General features: G+C 46.3%; 1 protein-coding gene across 1 annotated transcript in view; it reads left to right on the top strand.

Annotated features, from left to right (window-relative positions):
- Fam160a1 (family with sequence similarity 160 member A1) overlaps positions 1-18,472 on the top strand; it is a 158,276-nt gene extending 139,804 nt beyond the window's left edge. The window contains exons 9-13 of the mRNA XM_028789475.1: positions 3,670-3,860; positions 5,828-6,961; positions 13,265-13,443; positions 13,767-13,905; positions 18,219-18,472. Of these exons, the coding sequence (XP_028645308.1) occupies positions 3,670-3,860; positions 5,828-6,961; positions 13,265-13,443; positions 13,767-13,905; positions 18,219-18,472 (1,897 nt within the window). The remainder of the gene's footprint in view (positions 1-3,669; positions 3,861-5,827; positions 6,962-13,264; positions 13,444-13,766; positions 13,906-18,218) is intronic.
- Positions 18,473-19,491: the final 1,019 nt, after the last annotated feature.

The raw sequence follows: 19,491 nt of genomic DNA on the forward strand, positions 1-19,491 counted from the left end.
CTTGCTGTGCAGTTGTTTGACTGGGGGCCTGAGAGCCCGTGAGCATCGTAGGTTGTGTGGATCACTCCTAATGACGCTGTTGTGTGGTAGATAAATTACCATCTCTCTGTCTGTTGTGCCTTAAGTGTTCTTAAGTCTCAATGCTTCAGAGTAGGATTCTATTCATAACTGAGGCAAGTCTCTCCTTTGGCCAAGTGACAGAAGAGTAAATTGAAATGAGATTCCCAAAGAGAGGGGAGGTCAATGAGCAGAAATGTATTGTGTCCAGATAGGGGCAGTTTTACTTGAAGAGAGGCTATGTGTACACAATTCAGGGACACCTCTGTCTTGCAAAGTTGCTGGGGGACAGTGGCCGAGGTGGACAGTCAGGCAGGGAGGGTGAACAGGAGAAACATAGCCAGAACTGTGGTGACCAGTGAGATCTTTGGAAGCTCACTTGCCTGCTCTCAGTCAGTTCTTTGTCTCTGTCTCCTCCAGTCCCTCGTTTCTGCTGTTTGATTGGTTGTTTCCCTGCCAGTGTAGCAGTAAGCAGTGTGTGCTCTGTGTCACCACTTGTTATTCACTGCCTAGACTGGATGATGACCTGTTTTTTAAGAATTTATTCTTTGAGAATTTCATACATGTATAAAATGTGTCTTGATAATATTTACCTCCCATACCTCCTCCTGCTCTGCATCCCATGCCCTCTTCCAAAGCTCATAGCTTTTTTTTTTTTTTTGGGTGATGGTTTATTTTAATAAATGATGTCCAATGAAAGGTTGTAGAGGGTTGAGGAAATAATGAAAATATTTGTACCCTTGCGTGCGCGCGCGCACACACACACACACACACGCACACACACACGCATGCACGCATGCACATACACATGTAAATGGACTCTTTCCCTCCCCGTTATATTGGGGAATAACTTAATCTGGGACCTGAACATTTAAGTACAGGACTTGTTCATCTGTGAGCTGCGTGTGATGCTGTAGACCTTAGTGCTCATGAACCTGAAGCAGGGAGATGATCAGCTGGAGGCCGCCCTGAGAAACGCAGCATTTCTATCAGTCAGTAAACCTAATCTAAATAAAATCTCCAAACAAAATTAAGTATCACATAGTCAGAAGACAGCTTAGTGAAAAATATGTGTAATAAATGCCTGCGTGATTTTTCTACTAGCAACAACCACAATATATTCATGTTTATTGTTTGAGATGCATTTAGCATGTGTTCTGTTCCTGATCTCTCAATGATGGATAGACACAGGGCCAAGGGACAGTGTGCCTTCTTACCCTTGATTTAGAAACAAAAAACAAACAAACAAACAAAGCCAAAGGAACAGTGGCTGGGAATCCTAGCGAGGTCACTCACTGGGGTGACTGTCCCCATTTCCACTCCATAGAACCTCTGCTTAAACCAACAGGGATCTCCCTTCATTTGATTTATTTAAAAGGAGATTCTGAGTTTCTTCTAAGAACATGCATTTTCAGAGTTGTACATTGTCAACTCTTTCTTCTAAAATAATTTCAAGCTATCCACTGGTGGTATTTGATAAATAGCATTATTAGCTTTGATCCAGTGTTCCATTTAAAAAAAAAAACTTCAAAGAAAGAGTAGAGGCATGTATATCAGTTTAAGTCACAAGGTATGGTTGGTTTGAGCTGAAAACAGGCATTGAATTCATGAAGTCTATAAAATGTTGATTCCATGAATAGTTAAGGATTCACGTGAGCATACCATAAGTCCTGTGTGACCTGCATGACTATAGGTCTCACTAGGCTGGGAACAGAAGGGTTCATGTCAGTGCTACAGGATAGGTTTGCTTGCTGGCATCCCTGCCATCTCATACCAGACTTTGGTCTCTTGTGAAACAGCAGCCATTCCCTAGCCAAGCAAGGACTCTTGTATGCATTCATGAACATGTCTTTCTCCCATTGTTATCATTTGGTGTCTGCTGTGCTATCTTCCCTGCCCTGGCCCTTTTTCTGGATGTTGCCTTACTCCTATTATGTCCTGGGCCCTGGTTGCCTGTACCTGCTTTCTGGTCCTATCCCCACTATCCAGCTGCCCTGAGGTGCTGGGACAACTGGATTTCCTGTGATTCTCTGAGTTCCAGCTGGACAATGCTCAGACAGAGATGGGGGAATGCTTCTCTCCCCACTGTCACCCCGATTACCAAGGAATCTCAGTTCAGAGAGCCCTGATGAGGAAGGATGTCTTTATTTCTGCCCACATCCTCCATCCTTGATCCTGTAAGGTTCAGACACAGGTCTCCACTGAGTCTGAACAAACCAGTCTTCTTGCCTGTACTTCCCTCCCTCTCTGCTCCTTTGTTCTTTGCTTTCAAGAAACAGCTTATGAAAGTAGATGCTGCCACACCAGAGGTGACTGATGGGGTGAATCTGGCTCTTAGAAACAGCAGTGCGTGTGCCCATGAGGGTGGAGGGCAGGAGAAAGGAGACAGGACTCTCTTCTCTAGCTACACTAGGAATTTAAAGTACTCATACCTGGAGAGTGCTCTTGAAGTGATCGCATAGAGTGGACCAAGGGATTACATGTTTCTCTCCCTGACTCAGGCTCCTTGCAGCAGATGGGCCATTAGAACAAACTTAGGTTTCCTTCATTGGAATCAGCGGGAGGTGTGGGGGAGCACTTCATGATCACCGGCCCCTAGACATGCCCCATGAACTGTGTTTTCCATCTTTTCCATGGGATCCTCAGTCACAGATTGTTTGCCTTTGTGCTGCCTTTCTCGGGAGCTGTGTTAGGCAGTAAGCACATTCTGGTTTATTTAAAGGTTGTGCTTGATGGGAGCTTAAGCCCATGAGAAATTGGCCCCTGCACTGTGTCATTCAACCCACTTGGTCAATCCTTGTTGAAACGACTGGTGTGGTGTTTCTTCTTAGGACAGGCAGGCGCTAAGCACGCCCATTCTACCCGTAAAGTTCACTAATGTGCTCAGCTGTGTCTGAAACATGACCAGATTTTCTCTTCCCTGGGCTCATGTTAACATGAAGATACTTTCAGTCAGCAGCCAACCTGTGCAGTGGGGCCCAGGGCTCCCCACCGAGCTGTCAGGCATCATTTTCCCTCATGGTCATGGAGAACAGGAGATGGTGTGGAGGGATTTGCCACCTTCACTTAGAGCCCATTTACTTAGAGTCGGAGTTTTAGGGATCGTAAGACAAGACTACTGAAGCAGTCCTTGCTCTGGCAGCACATTTGCTGAGGAGGAAGATTAGACAAATTTGTCATACAAGAATAATAATGCTTCCAGGCACACGCAGAGGAGGGGGAGAAGGTCTCTGCCTTCGAGTACGGAGCTGGAAGTCTCCCTAGAGAATGTGGTGCTTCTAAGATAAGAAATTGTCAGGCAGAGAAGTGGGAAAGCTCACTCCAGGGGGAGGTTGCAGTGGACTTAAAAACGTAGGGGTAAAGAGAGAAATGTGATAAGGAAAGTCATAGAGAGAGCTAGAAATGTACCAAGAGAACTTCTGTTGGAAGGAAGAAGCTCTTGGCATCTTTTTAAGCAAGGCAGTGGATAGCCAGTGGCCAGTGTGCTGGGTGGGGAGAGGATGAGTCTTCCCCTGCTCATGACTAGTTCCAGTCCTTTTATGGTATCATTCTGGTAGTGGTGACAGGGCATTACAAAGATACTTACTGAATGCCGGCTCTTTGTCATTTCAGGTATCTGGTCCCCTGCAATCACATGATGCTGAGTCAAAGGTGGGCTGTGAAGGAGAGAGACTGTTACTCCGTGTCCGCGGCAAAGCTGCTTGCCTTGACCCCTGTCTGTTGTGCCAGTGGCATCACTCTGACACTTGGGAACCAAGAAAGGGATTATATTCTCTGGTCCAAGTGTATGCATGATGGCTCAGGTGGGAACACGTTAGGAATAATCATTAAACATGATGCCACACCCATCTCTTCTGACTCTTGGGTAGACGAAATAACTGGAATTAAAGAGTAGCTGGAGCCTTTTCATGTTCTTAAGGAGTTATAGACTCTATGGTTAGTATTCACCAAAGCACCTGTCTTTGCCAAGTCATTTGTCACAGATTTTTATCTTACATGTCCTTTCTAGTGATACCTTCAGAGCCCAGATAGGAAAATGTATACTAACATGTCTTCTAAAACAGAATGAGTTACAGGTGTTGAGTCTATAACCCAGGCATACCTGGTTTTTAATTTCCAAAATTTGAAATTCAGATTAAACATGATTTTCTAAAACTCGCCAGCTATGTTCTCTGTGCAATGACATTTAAGGACAGGGAGGAGGTAGTGCCGCCATTTACAGATGAACATTCAGGGAGGAGAGACGACTTGTTCAAGGTTCTGTAACTTGCATCTTCCCTGCCACATCCCATGTTTGTTCTGTATCCTGCCTCTAGAGTTGCAACAGACACATGTCACAGTGGGTGGGCTCCATAGCAAGCTGGCAGAATTGCTGTGTAGCAGTTACCAATGAGGATTCTGCTCTTACCACATTTTAGGGGAAAATTCTTAATCATCCCAAACCTTTCCCCCTCTTTTGTGAATACTACCTACTCCGAAGGACTGCTCCAAGGATACGTGAGTCCAGGCACTCAGGGCTCTTAGGAGGCTTTACCAGCATGTAGTCACTGCTCAGGAACTATTCCCAGGGATATTTTATTGTCTTTTTATTTCAAGTGTATAGGAAAAGTGACACCAACCTTCTAACAGTAGAATAGTAAACAAGGAGGCGTGTGTCTGTTTTACTAGGCTTCATCTGTACTTGTAAAGGCTCAAGCCCGACCCAGTCTGGTAGAAATTCTGTTATGAAGGAGCACAGAGCTCACAAAAACATGGTACTGGAGTGTGGAGAGGGTCCAGAGCAGGCCAGTGCTTGAATCTCATGGCCCTGCCACAGCTGGGCGTGTTAGACAGGATCAGTAACGTCCAGGCCAGTGATAAAGCTCTGACAATATTCGAGATGTTTAAGAAATGGTAGAAGGCATGGTTTTCTCTAAGTCAGTCTTTTTTAAACATTTCTTTTGCTGGGAAATTACCAACTTTAAAGTAGGTGTTTTTACAACTATTTCAGTGATGCTGTTGAAATTTGTAACATGAAGTCAGTAGCCTTCAAATACAGGACATTGTCTCTGTTTTGGCTTGACTGTAACTTGACTTCAAGAGAGCATTTGCTATGTGTCTACATCCTGAGTGTTGTCAACAAGGTGGAGTGAGTTAATTGCCTTTCCTAGGAACCCAGAAGTTTACTACCAGAAAATCTGGTTATCAAACTCATAATAATCAGTCTTTCACTTTATTACCAAAGCCAACATGAAAATGAAAATACTTTTAAGTTATCACACAGTGTGGCAGGCACCACATTGGGAATGTTACCTGTCATCTCCTCGTCCAGGGAGGTGGCCTTCATTAGCTCTTGTTTCTCCAGGGACTAGTAGTATTAAAGGGAACTCAGGGTTCTCTCCTTTTGGGCGCCTAGTCTTGTTAATAAATGAATTTGGAAATGGACTCAGGAGGAAATACAAAGACAATTTTATTAAAATTTGAGAGAGAAACGCCAGGATAGGCAAGCTGTAAGTCTTAGGAGTTGCCTGGAAGAGGGAGATGGGGAAGAGAAAGAGAGGCCGTGCCTCATGCCTTTCAAATTAAGGTCCAAGAAAACAGATTCCACAGTAGATGCTCATTTTTGTTTTGTGTCTTCTGTGAGAGTGCAGTTTCTGACACTGTCTTTTCCTCTTAATTTCTTTTTTATTATTCAGAAATAATTTAATCAACCATTGTTAGTCCTAAACTGGTACCAGGTTCCCTGTGTGCACTCATTCTCACCTCTCTGATGCTGTCTGCTCTCACATAGGATCCGAGGAGCAGCTGCTGCCAGAAACACCCTGCTCGCCTTCTTCACCCTCCCCTCCTCCCCCACCCGCCCCAGCAGCCTGCATTGTGGAGTATGGGAAGGCCCTGGACATCAGCTACCTGCAGTATCTGTGGGAGGCCCACACCAACATCCTCCACTGCATGAGGGACTGCAGGGTGTGGTCAGCCCTCTATGATGGGGACTCACCTGACCCTGAGACCTTTCTGCAGAGTCTTTCAGAGGAGAGCCGAGAAACCTCAGCCCACCCAGAGGCCAGACTCCCACAGCAGCATGTTAGGACATCAGGACAGACAAAGGATAAGAGCCAGTCAGAGCTGGAGTGGGATGACAGCTACGACACTGGTATCTCTTCAGGGGCTGATGTGGGCTCCCCTGGGCCTTATGATGATGTGGAGACCCCAACCCCACCAGCACCTATTGATCCCCCCAAACACATCCAAGAGATGAAGAAGAATGCCATTCTCCTCTTCAAGGGGTCCTACATTGAAGAGTCAGACTTCCAGGATGATGTGATGGTGTACAGGCTATGTGCTGAGAAGGATGCAGAGGACACCAGGGAGCTGCAGGGGGAAACTGCAGACCCACCAGCTGAGGATCAGCCCAAGGCCAAACCCAAAGCCCAGAGTCTCCTCACGAGCAATGGACCTCTCTTTAGTCCTGATCCTGAGGCAGAGTCACTCAGCAAGGAGCGTTCAGACCTGTGTCAGAACATGTTCTCAGAAGCCAAGCCAGAGAATGAGCCTGGTGTAGCCTTAGAATCAGACTCGGAGTTGACAGTTCCCACGTTTGAGGCAGAACCCCAGTCAGACTTGCAGGTTACCAACACAGAGGGTGAAGATTTCATCACACAGTATGACCAAATCATTCAAGAACTGGATTCTGGCACGGAGGGCTTGATGGAGCAGAGTGTCCCTGCCTCTGAGTCCGTGCTTCTTACACACCAAGAAGAAAGGAGGGAAGAGTACAAAGCCGAGGAGGAGGAGGACAAGGACTTCGACTCCCTCATGGCAGACACCCCTGCTATGGAGGCCGGGCCTTCCCCATTTGGTGTCGGAGAGGACACAGCCTTTACTAGCCGCCATCCCGTGAGGACTCAGAGCACGCCATTCACAGGTGACAACCTTAAGTTGCTTTGTGGTTTCAGCGTTTGAGAGTGCTTGTGCTCCGGCAAAAGTGTGGGAGCAGAAGGTGAGGCGTGTCCATTCACCTAAGAGGAGTGAAATGTCTTTGCAAGGGGCAGCCATGCTTTGCCTTTCCTACTGGGATGGATTTGTTTAGCAAGTCAGGCTTTAGGTTGTGCTCTGCAGTAACTTCTGATGCTCGTGATAAAGTCATAGGCTGATTAGACCACGCCAGAATCGATCCATTATTTAAAGCTGCATTTCCTTGAATCTAATTTATTTTCTCCCTAGCACTTACCTGTATGTGTATTGTTTTTTTTAAAAAAAATTACTGTTATTAGAGGACATACTCCATAGTGGAGAGACGTTTGTTCTGTGTCTGTTCTCAGTGGCCAAGCAATGACATCGTGCTTTAAATACTTGTAGGATGGCAGTTGAGAGAGAGGCCATTGACATTAGTTGGGCTTTGCCCTAAAGGAAAAGACTCAACACCTCAAAATAAAAGTAGGTTCACACATACTAACCACTTTCCCAAATGTGTGTTCCAGTGCTAACACTGTCAGCAACGGGGAGGATCTGTGTAAGAGGCAAGGGCTGAGCTGGGATATAAAATGAGTGCCTCAGCCGAGGAAGTATGATCGAGAACATCATTAACTATTAAGCAGAAAAGTCTGAATCTGCAAGTCTGCAAATAGCAGCACGGAGGGAATTCCCACAGCTCAGTGTGCTCAGCGAAGGCTGGAGTAAGAAGCCTGGGTGGCATTTGGTAGCAAACAGAAGGACTGGAAGTAGCTAGTGACCCAGAGGGACAGACAATGGACTTGAATGTACCCTGGCTCTGTTCTTCCCAGGTGTGGGGCTTTGATATACACATGCCTCCACAGCCCTGTGAGGACAGACATGTAGGAGGAAGGGCCCCGCTATTGTTCCTTCTGGAGGCCTCCTCAGACTCAGTTGAGAATTGTCTCTCCTGGGCAGTGGGGAGTAGCTTGGTGAGGAAGGACAATATCCCCCATTTCCCTGACTCCCATAGGCAGATTTTTAAAAAAGGTTGCCTTCTGGCCCAGTCACAGACATCTGCTGTGATTTCAAGAGGGTTCCCCACCCATCTCCTCCAGTATTTATTCATTTATTTACTGGTGCCTGAGATGTATTTAAACAGGGAGACAGCTTTTAATTCCACAATTATCAGGCTTGAGCTTCTAGCTGAGATAACATTTCGGTGTGAACAAGTTTTAATTAAAATTTAACCAGTCAGTCAATCATAAGTTAAAAGGATTAGATCATCTTAGGTTTCCCAGTTGATGGGGGAAGGGACAGTGTTGAGGGAGCTGAGTAAAGAGGCCAAAGTAAGCTGCCTATCCTCCTGACACACTCAACAGGAGAAGTCCAAATGTCCTGCAACCTTTTTGTGGAACATCAGGACTAAGTCCTGGCTAATGAAGGCTGCCTCTTAGGCTGCCAGCTTTCTGACAAAATAGTCACATCCCTGGGGAGTATGTAACTCAGGGAAGAAGTACAGCTTAGGGAAAGCCTAGAAAACAACACTATTGCTAACAAGGTTATGTATGTGTCGTTCCTGTGAGCTGATCAAATATAAGTTCCTTGATACACATGGTCTCTATCATGAAAGCCTTGCTTTTTCCCTTCCTCTTTTTGGAACAAGTACACAGAGTCAGGAAGCATCCCTCCTTGTGTGAGTCCTGTGGTTTCCAAACTGCCAAGTATGGGCTGAGGCATTAGCTTGCCTTCCCTCTCTCCACAGAATCATCAGGCATCATCAGCAGAAATGAATTCTGCTGAGACGATTTTACTTCCTAGAAAAATCATAGGATTCCATTTTTCTAATTTCACCTATTTATGAATCCAACAATTTTTTTATTGAGCCTGTAATATTTGGTGAACTGAATGTATAAGACCTAAAGACACAGAATATACAGTCATTCACAAAGATGCCAGCAAAGAACTTTGCAGTGAGAAGTGGGTATCAGCCATTGTGTTCCAGGTTGGAATGAAGCCTAGCAGATGGAGGATGCGGCATCACAACAGGGTCTCTGAGGGTGAGTGCAAGGGGAAAGCAGCATAGTGAGACTTTGCCTTCAGGGACATGTCTGTTTACTGTAGAGAGGTCACCAAGACAAACAAAAGAAACACATCCATCCAGGTTTGTTGGGGATCCTCACATGAGCATATATGAAGGGTTCCTTACATGAGCATGGATGACTAAAAGCCCATCCCACACGAGCAGTGACTCACATCAGCAGCATCTCTGGAGGTCCTTGCACAACTCACAGGCAGCTACACAAAACAGTTTCCTCTCCCTGAGCAATCACCAACTACCCATAGAACTTTGAGGAGAAGCCTCATGAGTCTTGCAGGTTCATGAATTTTCTGAGCCTTGTAAAATCCTAGGAGCCTCCCTCCTTCCTCCTGAAGAAATGGCTACACATCAAGCTGACAGAGTCCAGGCAGAGCACGTGGAACTAAGGAGTACGAATCTCACAGGGCAGAGAGTGGGGGAGGAAGCCCAGGAACACTTGGTGTGTGCTTGGAGGGGGTCTTTGGGCCAAGCTGAAGAAGGGGGACCTTGTATCCCTGGCCTAAGCATTAAAGTTGGAGTATGGCATGACAGATCTGAAGGAGCCAGCCTTAATGGTGTGGAGACAGTGTGGGTTTGGGAGAGGCAACGGCAAGAACAAGTGGAAGATGTGTTTATTATCAAGGCCATTGCCTAGACCTGGTCATTCTGTTTCTAGGGCCACATCCACAACTGTATTCATACTTCCATGCCACACATGTGTACATCCATCCATCTATACATGTATACACAGACACACATATCTATATAAATACATACACACACACACAGACACACACACACACACGAGAATGTTCACTGCAGTGTTGTTTACAATAGAGAAAGAATGGAAAGAACCCAAATATCCACCAGTAGGAGACCAGATTGCTTATGCAACACTCTAAACAGTCAAATATTCTGTAGCCTTGAGACCATTTAGACAGCTTTACGTTATGTGTGGACATTCTGCGGGACATAATGTTAAGTGGAAAAGAAGTCTCTACAATAGAGGATAGCTAATGTTGTCTTTGTTTAAAAACCACAATACCAGGAGACAGACAGACAGACAGACACACACACATACACACACACAGAGTTACACGAACCACAGCACACCTGGGAATTAAGATAATATGCTGGCTATCAGCCCTAGAAACAGTTGGTCCAAATTGAGATTCTGAGTCCATTATTTACAAGTTGTGTGTATTTAACATTCTGCCTTCTCTTTAAATGGGATAAATGGGTTCTTTCCATGTCCGAGGATGATTTTATCAGTGAGGCAGGAAAAGTACTTGGAATTCTGACTTCTGTTTAGGATGTGCTTAATAAATGTTTTCAACAATAATTCAGATATTACTTTATTGTATATATACATCTTTATAATATACTAGAATCTGTAACAAGAGTTTCTTCCAGGAGGTGGCTTGTTTTACAAGCCTTTATACTGTCTTAAAGGTGCTCATGTATGTGTGTGAGTGTGTGTTTATATGTGTATGTGGTATGTAATTTTAATCTCTGTTAAAATAGAAAGTCTTGCTAGAGTCCAGACAGGACGTGAAAAGACTCTGCCTAAGGCAGAGATGCAGAAGTAGAAATAAAGGTGCACGTTTAGATGTTTCCAAGGTTGGGATGGTGAACAGAGTTGAGTCAGAGAGTCGATAACAACGTTGTTTTCCGAACTGAGAGGTGCAGGGAACAGACTCAATACAGGGAAGGGGCTGAGCATTTGAAGGGAAGGCAGTGAGTGCTGGGGAGGGAAAGTAGTGAGGCCACAGTCTTTCTGGAGAGTGAAGTATTCTTTGTGAGCTCTGTGCATCAGCTACCTAGGACTGTGGGAAGTGTCTGAGACCCTCATCTCTCTTCTGTCTCTCTGTTTCAGAAGATTCTGTCAGTCACTCAGCCCCATTGCCTTCAGTCCTGTGGTAAGGTAGCACTGCATCATGGGTAATATGTGGCTCATCTCATGGTATCATGGGAACAAAAAGGAACAAGGAAGATCAGGGTTCCAGTATTCCCCTCAAGGGCATGCCTCTGGTGACCCAATTTCCTTCTGCAAGGCCCTACTTCCTAATGTTCCACTACCTTCTAATAGTGCCACAGAGGGGACCACGCCTTCAGCAGATACATGGGCTGTTCACACCCCCCTTGTAGTAGATACATGGGAACATCCACAATTTAAACTAGTGGGTGAGGAGCTAATTGTCCTCCCAGTAGAGGGAAAAATATTCACCTTCTACTCCCAAGGTTGCCTGTGGCTTCCTGAGTGTAGCACAGTCTTCTGATTTTCAAATGCTTACAGTTCCCCTGGCAACTGCTTTTTGCTAAGCAGCTTTCTTTGATGTGCTAGAAACCAGCTAAGAATAAAATCAGGATTGAGAGGGTTTAATGTATTTTCTTTTCATTGCCCATGCCTAAGAGTGATAGTTAGGACCATTGGTGGATTATGATGGCCGTCTCCTAGCCTTGACTCAATGTTCTGTTACTCAGATGAGACGCTGATGGGATAACCTTATTCTCCACCATGTATGGGATTTGTGCTCTTCATCCCCCTTGTAGTAGTGATGAGCTGTACATGTCTACCCAGGTCACTGAAGGCAATAGTTGTGTTTGTAGGTAGGATGGCTGGATTCAGACAAGAATATTCTGGGGTCAGAGAAAGGAAGTCAAACACTCACATTAGGAGCATGTTTTGCTGAAGGTTCCACCTAGTTGATTATGATTTTATTAAGATTTTTTCTTCATATGGAAGGAAATGAATAAGGAACAAGATGTTAGTGGGGGTGGACTGAGAGTATGACAGACAGACAGACAGACAGACAGACAGACAGACAGAAAACTGGTTGGAGTAGAAGATGGTAAGGAAATCAACTCAGAAAGCCAGAATTGTGCTGTGATGATGTAAGAACCCAGGTGACATTTCTAGGTTTTTAAAAGGGATAGTCACTAGTTGCTTTCAGACTGAGATTCCAGTCTGTGGGGTTTCTGGATATGTTTGGCAGATCTATCTGGCAAAATTCTCCAAGGCTCATCAATCCCCTTAGGGTTCCTCACCCACTCACATAGAAAGCAGATGAAGAACTCTGTCAGCCTTTCCCAGGGGTGGTACCTTGGCAGAGGATGGCTGCATTGTCCCATCACACACCCATCCTGGTGCTTGGCATAACTCTCTGTTCTCACTTCTCAGAGACCTCGTTCCTTATAAGGAATTTAGCTGTTGGCAGAGTTCTGCATGAAGCATCTCGAGATGAAGTGTGTCAGACTCACACTAATGGTGGCAAAGTGTTCATAAGGCGTGTTTATCTATCAAGGGTTGTGTGCATGTGTTATAAATATGCCAAGACTTAGTGGCATCATCAATGGCTCCACTGGGGGAGACACAGAATCCCCATCGATCTTGCTTAATGAAACACTTTTATGGCAAAAATTTAAACCATCTTCAAGTAATTTTATTAATTCCAGATTTATAATTTTTTTGTTTTCCTTGCCCTCAGTAAACCAACACATAAACCATATTAACTTGCTACTGACCTGAAGCAGAAACAGCTTCCTTTTGCTTATGTGTATATTTTCATAAACTGCTTTTGTAATCATAAGACTTTTTTTTGAGACTTCTCTGTCACACTGGACCCTGCTTCCTGAGACTGATTCCTTCTTTCTCTGGTCTGAAATGGAAAATGTAGATACCAAGTTACCAGGGATAGTCAGGTCTCACCCAGGACCTCTTCATTCACCGGTCTCTCCTTTCTCATTCCTCTATGACACTGAGGGAAAACCTCTCTCAGGCATGTATAGGACAAAAAGTCCCTAGTGACATGTTGCTATTTGGTAAATATTGCTTAATATGTTAGGTATTCTCTACTAACACAAAGACTTGTTGCTATGACACTTTCGGTGGCCTCTGACATCTGCATGCAGTCCATAGTATGGAGAGACAGTGAATTGTACATTTTGATCACTGACAGAATCAGGAATGAAGAACCAATGGGGAAAAGCACTGCAATCTTTGAAAATTATTTGTTGTCTGAGCTTTTCAAAATTCTTCATCGCTTTCAAGGTACTGCAGGTGGTTGTGGGGTCAGGATGTCAACTCTCCTTTACATGGAGGAGCAGACATGTGTCCTCTGTGTTTACACCCTGGCTATGGCCCCAGTGACTCTGCAACTCTTAGGAGACTGTCCCTCATGTCCAGCCAGCCCTGACACTGTGTCCTCCCTGCAGGTCCATTCATCAGCGTGGTCCTGTCAAAGCTGGAGAACATGCTGGAGAACTCTCTGCATGTCAACCTGCTTCTTATTGGCATCATCACCCAGCTGGCCAGCTACCCGCAGCCACTCCTGCGCTCCTTCCTCCTCAACACCAACATGGTCTTCCAGCCTAGCGTCCGCTCTCTCTACCAGGTGTGTTACAGCTACGCCCATTCCTTCTGTCCTTCCCTTCCTCTCATGACTTTGGTGGCTTTCAAAATCTCCATGTTCCAATTAACTTGTTTCCCTTCCCTGTCCCAATAGGCTTGTTGTATAGACTATTCTAGACAAACTACAGCGCTTCATTTGGTTTGATGTTTTGAGAGTTCCTTACCAGGAACACAGGCAGTTAAAAATGAGCAAATGTCCAATACCATAACAGCCCCTGTAATGAGGGATGGACCCAAAAGATGCATTGGTGACTAAGAGCGGAATGGGGCTGAGGAATAAGAGCATCAATAATGTGTTTTTGACAGGTCCTTGCATCTGTGAAAAACAAGATCGAGCAGTTTGCTTCTGTGGAGAGAGACTTCCCGGGCCTCCTCATCCAAGCTCAGCAGTACCTGCTCTTCCGGGTGGACATGTCTGACATGACCCCTACGGCACTCACCAAAGGTCAGCCAGCTTTCTCCACTGTGCCTGTCTTAGCCTGCGCTCAGTCCCTCTCCCTACCTCCATTTTGTTTGCAGGTATTCTTGGCATCTGGAACCTATAAGCATCAAGGAATATTTTTGTTTGTGTCCATCCTAGAACAGCCTCTTCCTTGTGTTCTTAAATCTAAAAGGGAATGCTCCCAGGCCTGCATGGGCCTTAACCCTCCATGGAGGATCTGGCTGGCCATCCATTTTCCTAGCTGAGGTGGTTCAGGGGAGGAGCTGGTGTGAGATGTTGTCAAACTCCAATAAATCCCTGCAGCACCCAGAGACTACAGGGAGGCACCATGTGCACTCCTAGAGCCATCTTTTGGCCATCCCTGCCCTGCAGATGGCAACTCTTCTCTTTATTATATTTTTAGAGCATTTTGTGCCAAAAGATAATTGTGTTTCAGGACTCCAAGAGGTGGACACTGTTTGTTCAGATGAGGAGAAGTGCAGTTTACCCTCAGCAATTCCTGTGTCACTCAGCAAAGGAGAGGTGTTAGGTAGGTCATGGCAGGACAGAGAGAGGGCGGGTGCCAGGGATGTGTGACAGAGGATAGCTGAGAATAGTCTGAGGCCTGGGGAGTCCTGCTGCTTGGCCTTGCTTCTGGTTAGACAAATCTGATGGCCATTGTCTTCTGAGCTGTGACCTAGGCCCTGGTGGGCACAAACAAGCCAATGTCCAGTATTGTTCTGGCCTCCTTCACCACAGTTGTCCAGGTGTGGAACAAAGCTTCCCAGAGGCAGCTGAGCAGTGGGGAGACTGGGACCTCAGAGCTAAGCCAAGTGACCAGAAACAAGACTGGGAATGAGAGACAGAGCATGACTCTGAGAGAGAGAGTTACACCTTTATAAGAAGCTCAAAAGAGCCCAGAACTATGTGCGGCTACTGGCTCCTGTCTCTAGTGTCCGATATTTTATCCAGGTCCCATTGCTTCATTGAGTCTTATGTTCCTGTTTTTGGAGGTGTGGCTAGGGATGAACTCAGGGCCTGCAGCATGTTAATTAAGCACACACTCTACCATTCGGCAATTCTCTGCCCCTCTCTTGGCTTTCAAACAGAAGATTTGTTCCTTTCTCAGGCGCTCTCTGGCCACAGCGAGAACTCTGGTTGTGGTTCTTCTGGAGCATTACAAGGCAGATTTTAAAAGAAAGCTGTGCCAGGTACCACTGGTAAAATGATGGGTCCAGTTTTAACTTGTTAGAATTCAGAAAGAGAAGGCAAGGCCACTGTGGGAGGGAAGGACGTCTGCACTGGGTGGGAAGCTGGGTCTCCAGCTCTGGACTGTGTCCTTTGCCCAGCCCTGCTGCCTGGAGATGAGTGGAACATTAGTCCTGCCCAGCTTCTGAAATCCTCTGAGTTAGTCTCTGATACTGTCTGCAGCAGCTTTTTAGACCCAGGCACCATTTCAGAAGCCAGCCCTGGTCCTGATGTTGACTTGCAGTTTGTTCTCCCTAGCTTTCCCTTTGGGTGCTGTGTATGCTTGGACCCTTTTTGTAACTCAGGTGTCTGCAGCCAGAGCTGCTCCACCTTCAGCTTCTGCATTCTTCACTTCTTGGTGTCCCTTCAGAAAAGCCAGCCTCCTCAGGGACCAGTTAAAATGACCACTGCTCTGCAACAGGAGAATGGAGGAGTTTCTGTGATGGCTGAGTGGACCACATCATTGGCTCCTGAGATTTAGTTACTTTTTCAGCAGAAAGAAGGAGAAAGAAGGAGGAGGAAGAAGAAGAGGAAGAGGAGGAAGAAGAAGAAGAGGAAGAGGAGGAAGAAGAGGAGGAACAGGAAGAGCAGGAAAGAAATCCTACTCAAATACATTAAAACTACACAATAATAGTGCCGTGCCCCAACTTACATTTAAAGAGTCCGTTAACTGAGCTCCGATTCTAGACGGTGCCTAGATGTTAACCCATTTTACAGCGAAGGAAACAGACCTGGTGATCCAGGTCAGGGCAACCGCTCAAATCTGCGTACTTGTGACACACTGAAAGGCCATCTCCTGGTGGTAAGCCAGCTCGGGTCCACCAGAGGGACTGCTGGGACTACCTGAAGGATGTCCCTGTAAGTCTTCAGACCCCTTTGCTGCTCTTCTGTCTCATGAACAAAGATTTGTGGATTCAAGCTGGGCAGACAAACCTTAGCAGTGATATTTCTAATTCACAGGTTATGCTAGATTTAAAAAAAAATCCACAAAAGGCATGGTTTAGAGAGGAGGGGTGGGTTTGAAATGGAAAGCTGGAGGTTAGGCATGAGAGGCAGCTCTAAGGAGAAGCAGGAGTGTGCGGGAGTAGAGTCATTTCCTCAGTCGTGCAGTCTGCAAAGTGTTGTAGCCTCCCTGGATACACTGGCCAGAGGCTGTGAGACACATTCTCAGGAGGCTTGGCTCTTGAAGAGACTGAGGTACAGCACAAGCAAAAGAGCAGCGCTTGGCTGAAACCCTGGGCCAGCCTCCAGTGAGTGGGGTGGGGACCAGGGCAGGGAGGGGCTTGAGGGAAGTTAGTAGCAGCTGAAGTGCACCACATGCAGTCTAGTGGCCCCTGTGTACTTGATACCTCGTGACTCATTTGATCATTATAGCAATGCCATGAGCTACTGACAGTCAGAGGAAGTGAGAGCACAGAGAGGTCAAGCCACTTGCCTGGAATAGCCCAGCTGGTAGGTGATAGAATCTATGCTCTTAGCTATAGTCCCAAGGCCTCTGAAGCTCAGTAAGATGGGGGTGGATGGAAATGTGGGGATGCAGCTCCAGAGGGCGAGGCAGCCAGCAGAGCATAGACTCTGGTCCCAGTGTTCTGATCCCCAGTGGGATCCAGGCCAGCTTCCTCAGTGAGCTTTGACTGTCTGTGGGAGAGACAATGTGCCTGAGGGCCAGAGTGTGTGGGTCACCAAGGCTGACCTTGGACCTCAACATTGTCTGCATGGTTACTAACCCTGCCAGGGCACATGAGGGATTTCTGATAAAAGGTAGTAGGAGACAGATTCTCAACAACTTTTCTGGTTTTCTGTGACACGAACTGTGATACGCTTTAATCCAAAAGGATATTTAAAGCAGCAAAGCGGAGGATTTTTTTTAACACTAAAGACTATAGTAGTGAGATGTAGAAAGTACTATAAATGTCAAGAATTTTTAGTGCTGTCGTTAAGCAACACTCAGAAAAGTGCTGAAAAATGGGGCTGAATTCTAAGAAGCAGCCAGAATAATGAAGAGCTGGATACTGTGATTTAGAGGGAGTAACGGGATCATTTGGGGAGGGGGCAGAGATGGCTTAAAGAACTGCAAACACGAGGGCTGGGGCGCTCAGGACTCAGAGTCAGGAGAGTGAACCATCTTAATTAGGAGAACGGATTTGGTAAAAAATGCAAATCAGCTGCATGTGTTGGAACCTGGGCTCTTGACATCTTAGATTTACATTACTGAAACAGACACAGGCCTCTGGAGCCCTCTCTAAGTGTTGGCTGTCCAAGCCCTTTGTTGCCATTAGATCCTAATGGCTGTGTGAAATTCTTAGCTGGGTCCTCACCGTTATCTCTGGTGATCTAGAGGAATCTCTTATTCTTCTCCTGTTCTGGAGGCTGGAGGAACCAGATAGAATGGGCTGGGGGTTTCTGGGAAGCTGAGGTCATAGCAGCAGCTGCAGAACACAAGAGTTTAAGGAGCTGCACCTGGGGACCAGGGCGGCCCTGGCAGGAGTAGAGTAGTTGGCTTAGTACTGGGTGTCAGGAGAGCAGAGGGGCCACAGGTGTCCTTGGTAGATTTCCCATGACCCCAGTCTCCACTCAACTGACAGAAGTGGTAGCAGGAGCTATTGGAAGTCAGCCTGCCTGCCTACTGTCCGTCTGTCTGTCTGTCTGTCCGTCCGTCCGTCCGTCCGTCCGTCCATCCATCCATCCATCCATCCATCCATCCATCCATCCAGTCAGGAGATTGCTCTGTTGTCCAGGCTAATCTTGAACTACTGAGCTCACATGACCCTTCTTCCCTGGCCTCCCAGATAACCAGGACTTCAGAGTGCCAGCACAGTGTCTAGTTGGGAATTTCTAGCCAAACCAGTATTATTGCCACATCTCATACATAAGGTCTCCTGTATGTGATTTTAGGTAGACAGTCCTGTATTGCAAGCTGAGTGCTAGCTGTGACAAACTGTGCAAGCCTGTCATGGAGAATACCGGGGCTGTCTTCAGGATCTAGTCAGGCAAGGAACTGCAGCCAGGACTATTCCTTTCATGAATCCACTCACCCCTCACACATACCCTTGTCATTTAAGAGTCCCACTACTGTCTTCTCTTTTCAGATCCCATTCAGGAGATCTCCAGGCCAGAAAATGACAAGACCCTTATGGATGACCCTCCACATGTGCTTCAGCCCTTCCTGGGCAACAGAGCCAGGGTGACCAGGGCACCCCCAAACCTGCCTCTGCCAGTGAAGAACACCATGCTGGCTGCTGCTCTCTTCCCAGAGTTCCTGAAGGAGCTTGCAGCCTTGGCCCAAGAACACTCCATTCTGTGTTACAAGATCCTGGGGGACTTTGAAGACTCTTGCTGTTAGCTTTTTCTACTATTTTCATAGAGATTTGGTTTATAAGGTTGTAGTATCTTGACTGAATGTTAAATGCAAAGCTGCTTATCAAAAATGTCTACTTTGATACTTCCTGACAATACTTGATTTATAGGGAGGGTTTTTGGTGCACCTCCTGTCTCTAGCTGGGTCTCCCCTTGTTATACAGAATGTAAGTCTTGTGAGCTGGCTGTCTCCTTGGCAGGTTCCTTCTGCTGTTTCTCCTCTTCGAATGGTTTGCAGTTGTTCTCTCAGGCCTTGGAGTAGAGGAGACTTTCAGCTGGTAGCTCGGATGCCATGGAGCACACACTGCAGTTCTGTTATCTCTGGTTACCAGATGGGGGCAGCTCCTCCACAGCGGCACGCCCATGCTGGGCGGGTGCCTCTTTTCGAGGTGAATGTGAGACCATGGAGCTCCTCCTGACACACAAGACACATCACTGGCTGCTCCGAATTTTACTTCTAGGACTTGCAATCTCTCCACACGTATTGCCTTATGTTGTGGGAAAATTCCCAAGCCCCAGCTGTCTGCCCAAAACTTCAGAGAGAGAATCTGGAATGCAGAACTTTTTTCTCATTGCTTGAGAGCTGCTCTAATCACAGGAGCACAACCAAAACACCAGACAGCCTTAATTCAGTGAGAGCTGCACAAAAGGAAGCACACCTATGCAAACGCTGGACCGCAGGCATTTGATCAGATGAAAACAGTGTGGTGTCATAGACTTATGTTAAAAAAATATTGCCTAAGTTTTACGAAAACAAATGTTAACTCGTGACGTATAGAGGATTTTTTTTTGGTTGGGGGGTGCAGAGCTTGGAATGGGTGCAAAAGATAAAATTATGGTAACTGTAACACAAAAACCTCTGGTTCTTATTTTACTAATATGCTGCACGTGTAGAGAAACGAGCACTGTTCCGCCCATGTTGACAGCTGGGGCGGAAATGCATACAGGTCACAGGGAACTTGTGAAGCCAGGTGCCTGCTGGCGACTCCCTCCTCATGGCCATGC

Source organism: Grammomys surdaster, unplaced genomic scaffold (genome assembly GCF_004785775.1).
Source record: "Grammomys surdaster isolate TR1022 unplaced genomic scaffold, NIH_TR_1.0 125834, whole genome shotgun sequence".
Classification (NCBI taxonomy): domain Eukaryota; kingdom Metazoa; phylum Chordata; class Mammalia; order Rodentia; family Muridae; genus Grammomys; species Grammomys surdaster.